The following is a 4,545-nucleotide window of genomic DNA, read 5'->3' as shown; positions in this document are numbered from 1 at the left end:
ACACACACACAGATATATATACAGAGAGAGATATATATATAGTATACAATTTTTTAATTTATTTATTCTGTTTAGTCTTCTGCTAAGCGGAAGCATATATTATACCAATTAAGTAATGCAGCCACTTCAGCACAAGTATACTATTAGCTGCAGTTTGAATGGATGTTTTCAAACTATGTGTAGTTAAATTAACATTCATAATTTAATAAATTAGTTCCATAAAAGCACAGATATTGGGATAGATAGATTGGTCAGTCTCTGACAGTGTTGCTGGTCTTCTTGTGTCGATGGGCGCAGTTATAAAGTTTATCATCACATAACTTGCATATAATGCATATATATATATATATATATATATATATAATAACTGAATAATGTGGAGGGAGGAACAAACACATTGCCCACTTGATTTTTTTTTTTTTGCATTTTATATCATCATTATCCAACAAAAGAAGGAATATAAAATGAAATAATAATTGCATCATTTAATTGTTATATGTTGCAATCTTGCTCTTGATATTTTCTTGCAAGCCAACCAGCTACCCATGTCAATAATGTCAGAGTTGAGCTAGTAGAAAAAATAAGTGGGGAATGACACGGTGGGAATGGTGTATAATGTATTTAATTTATTTTGTAGACAACATTAAATTAAACTATTGGAAAAGAAGCACAGTAGCCGGAAATTAATAATACAAAAAAAGTAAGGGACAAAGAGAGGAGAGATGGGGGAGGAGGGCAAAAGGCCGCATTTTGGAACTTGAAGCAAGCAATTTGCTGCAGTGCTGGAACTTCTCTCACTCACAGCCCTTCTGCCTTCTGGCCTCTATTTAAAACTTTCCGTCATCACTTAAGTTCATTGTATGGCTGATGGGATCTGTGTCTGAACACTTGGTTTCTGCAAGCTGCTCATATTCACATCTCTAGTCTTTCTCAAGAGATATATAGCAGACTGGTTTTTTTAATATATACAAATGAAGGTGAGCAGAGAGGACGAGTGTTTGGTGTACTAATGTTTTGAACCTAAAGAAGGCTAGTAAGGAGAATTGTGACTTGTTTGGTTGCAGATATTGAATTGGATGCAAAGAAAGCTTAATGGAAGACAAGAGAAAAAGAAACCAATCCTAATTAATCTACCAACTGGTAAGTAATGATCTTTCCTCCTTTTTTTTTCTCCTGGTTTTGCTCGTGACAGGAAGATTTAGAGTCTATCTCTCTCCCCCTCCCTCCTATCTGCTTTTAGAACTATGATTTTTATACAATTTGATCAAGTTTATATATATATATATATATATATATATATATATATAGATATATATGCATTTTTATTTTGAGATGTATCATTTTAGGTGCATCATCATCCTTGGCTTTTCATTGCAATCCACTAGAAATAGTTTCAGTACAATTTTCTATAGTACTACGAGTATCCATATAATATTTCTCATTGCACATTTTTGGTTTAATTTGTTTAGTTGCTTGTTTTTTTCTTGTCTCAAAGTACTGCAATATCTTTACTCATGTATTTTACTTCTTGGTCTCATAGATAATCACCAGCGAGAACCCTGCAAAGAAGAATTTAGGGACTGGCCTCTTGAATTGCTGACAATTGGGACATTTGGTAACAAAAATATCTTGAAAGAAGATCCAGAGATCAACTCATTGAAAAAGGATGATCCAGAGATCATCAAACCCCATCCTCCGTCCCCCCAAGATCATTTGCAAGATCTTACAACTGAAGAAGTGGGAAAACTTCAGATAGTGCACTATTTGAACAATTTCTTAGTATTGCAGGAAGAGGATTCTTTTAAATCAAGTTCAGTGGCAGAACTAGAGGCACTGTACAAATTTCTCAATTGCCCATCAAACTTGGTGTTTGACAGAACAAATGGTGATGCGTTTTCTGATGAATCAACTGAGAAAGAGGGTCATTCCCAACATAACACAAGGGTGTTTCTCAGTAAAGGAAAAGATGCTAATTTGGATAACAAAAAGAGTGTCATTGGCAAAAGATCAGTGTCTTTTCTCCTTAAGAAGATGTTTGCATGCAGTAGTGGATTTTCACCTGCTCCCAGTTTAAGGGATCCAGTAGTACTACTCCCAGAGTCAAAAATGGAGAAGGTATATGCATACATAATTACATACATGCCTATATGATTAGTCACATGAAAAGACCTATTGTATTAATTAAGTTAACTATGGAACTTGGTTGTCCTTATGCACGGGACAGCCTTACTGATAATTCTAGCAATTCCCTTGACTTGCCTAGTACAGATTTTGAGGGCCATACTTCACAAGAAGATATATCCTCATAGTTCTGGTTCAATGTCATCCCTGAAGAAATACTTGGAAAGCAGACAAATGACATCTGCCAATGAAGATGATGAAATACTGCATGGGAAGACAAATGATGGAAGTAAATGGGTGAAGACAGACTCTGAATGTAAGTTCAAACATATACACCAACAATACACACAATCAGAGACTACATGAAGCAAATAACATCTATGCAGAGCACGCTCACATGCAGGAACACACACACACGCCCCTCCTTTCATTTTCTGTTCCAATTCTGTTTGGTGGGAGGGATTATCAGAAAATTCACAAAAAGCTAACAGATTTTATCCGTTCTGTGGCTGCAGATATTGTTCTGGAGATATAAATTACCTTTGCATTGCTATGGAGCCCTGAAAATATTAATTATGGGGTATGAACGTCCATTAACCTGGTTATTTATTTTTGGTACTAATTGATTTTTCAGCTGATGCATTAATTGCCTAATATAGGTTTACTTTTTTTCCTTTTTTTTTTTTCTGAACTTGTAGCTGTGACAGCAGGAAGAATGAATTAATGTGCAGATTTCTGTGGCGTTGTGTCATGCTAACTTCGGATCACCCGCAAATTCAAACATATCATTAAGCTACTCGCAGGGGGGGATGGGAGGGTGGATTTAAATATTCACCTCTAGCATTCTACAAATAAAATATCAAAGAAGGTGATAAAAAATTATAGCATATGCAATATGCTGTTCTCTTGCTAGCAAAATAGAGCTAGTACTTCTCTGATAATACAGCGTCTGGGGGAGTTCAAGTGAAGTGTCATGGTACATGAGAGGCAGCTGCTAGTATGCTGTTAGCCGGTGTTAGTTGAATTAGGTGGGATATATTAACTAATGGGGGCATGTGTTTTGGTGAATGATATTTCTCAAAATAATGTTAGTTTACTAATTAAGTTGCTTGCCTTATCAAACACCTACATTCTTATGCATGTACTGAAAATGGGCTTATTGTGAGATCTTGGAAACTATGTTTTTGTATTCCTGTTTTTCCCTAGTGTACAGCCAAATAGAACATTGATAATTATTGAACTGCAAGAATTGAGCACATTAATATGAACAGGTTCTCCTTGATGTGGTACATCAACATTGCCTTTAGGCAAAAACCTGCAAAACAAGACCATGTCAGAACAGGTTCTGGCAATGGCTCTTTGGTGCGTAAGTCAGTGAGGATGCTTAGGACCCTTGAGTCTAGAAAGACTTCGATTAGCATATCTTTCTCTTTACCCCTTTTTATTTAAATATTCATTTCATTTCTATGTAAATCCCTTTATTATGAGAACCTTAAATTTGATCATCTATTTGATAAGTCAACACCGTCCATTGCTCCTCCATTCAAGCCATCCATTGCTCCTCAAGTCAAGTCATAATTCTCTCATTGATTCTTGGCACCAAATATATGGAAACAATCTTTAATTGCTCTGTAATTACTGTGTGTGTTTTTAGTTGATCTCTAGGATTCATTTCCTCTGTTAGTTTCCTTTTATACTGTCGGTTTTACTTGTATAAAGCTATGTATCATTTAGAATCAAAGACAATGAGATCAATATCTTCTCTTTATTGTATCAGAGCCCACAACTCTATCTTCATCTTGTTCTAGCTCTTCGACCATGATTGAATCAAGTGAAGTCACGGTTATGTCCAGCAGTGGAAATCCTCTCCCCTTTCATGCTGTCTCGATCAACACAGCCACACTTATTGCTCATAAACTTTCCAAAGGAGGAAACTATTCAATGTGGAACCCACATATGACAAACCTTCTCCTTGGGTATGATCTCATGGGATTTGGAGATGGAACTCATCCACGCCCACCAGCCGACGATTCAGAGTACAAAACTTGGATTCGTTAAAATCGACTACTACTTCTTGCTTTCCAAACTTCTGTCACTGAATCAATAGGGACGATTGTATCTCGGTGTAAAAATGCTGAGGAGGCTTGGCACAAACTCAAAACTACCTATCCCAATAAATCTAACACTTGGATGGTTTGTCTCATTGACTCCCTCACAAGGTCACTGAAGAAGGAAATAGCATTTCTAAATTTATGCAAACTATTAAAACTATTATTGATGATCTTGCTATGATTGGCACGATTTGAGTGATGGAGAAATAGTGATTCATTGGTCTCACCAATAATTACAAAGGGCTCAAAGCTACTTTACGTGCGAGAGAGTCACCCATATCCTTCGAAGAATTAGTCGAAAAGCTTATAGACT

At 36.1% G+C, this 4,545-nt stretch overlaps 1 protein-coding gene across 5 annotated transcripts; it reads left to right on the top strand.

Annotated features, from left to right (window-relative positions):
• The first annotated feature begins 674 nt into the window (after positions 1–674).
• Positions 675–4,324, top strand: LOC131157520 (protein NEGATIVE GRAVITROPIC RESPONSE OF ROOTS). Of its 5 annotated transcripts, none has more exons than XR_009137279.1 (7): positions 715–977; positions 1,065–1,140; positions 1,541–2,115; positions 2,269–2,437; positions 2,637–2,701; positions 2,820–2,989; positions 3,899–4,324. XR_009137279.1 is itself a non-coding variant. In XM_058111740.1 (6 exons), the coding sequence occupies exons 1-5, from the start codon at positions 972–974 to the stop codon at positions 2,654–2,656; spliced, it is 846 nt and encodes a 281-aa protein (XP_057967723.1). In that variant the 5' UTR covers positions 675–971; the 3' UTR covers positions 2,657–2,701; positions 2,820–4,324. The 5 variants fall into 5 exon arrangements, 3 of the variants coding, with proteins under 3 accessions (XP_057967723.1, XP_057967725.1, XP_057967724.1); XR_009137280.1 differs by having other exon boundaries at positions 733–977; positions 2,781–2,989; XM_058111740.1 differs by having other exon boundaries at positions 675–977; positions 2,820–4,324.
• Positions 4,325–4,545: the final 221 nt, after the last annotated feature.

Source organism: Malania oleifera, chromosome 6, assembly GCF_029873635.1.
Source record: "Malania oleifera isolate guangnan ecotype guangnan chromosome 6, ASM2987363v1, whole genome shotgun sequence".
NCBI classification, from domain to species: domain Eukaryota; kingdom Viridiplantae; phylum Streptophyta; class Magnoliopsida; order Santalales; family Ximeniaceae; genus Malania; species Malania oleifera.
This window is presented reverse-complemented; position numbering and strand designations above follow the sequence as displayed.

What these genes read in the sequence shown, in the direction of transcription:
- LOC131157520 (XM_058111740.1), top strand. An exon ending in CCTAATTAATCTACCAACTG is followed by an intron (nt 1,141 to 1,540) that starts GTAAGTAATGAT and finishes TTGGTCTCATAG; the next exon opens with ATAATCACCAGCGAGAACCC. An exon ending in GGTGAAGACAGACTCTGAAT is followed by an intron (nt 2,438 to 2,636) that starts GTAAGTTCAAAC and finishes CTGTGGCTGCAG; the next exon opens with ATATTGTTCTGGAGATATAA.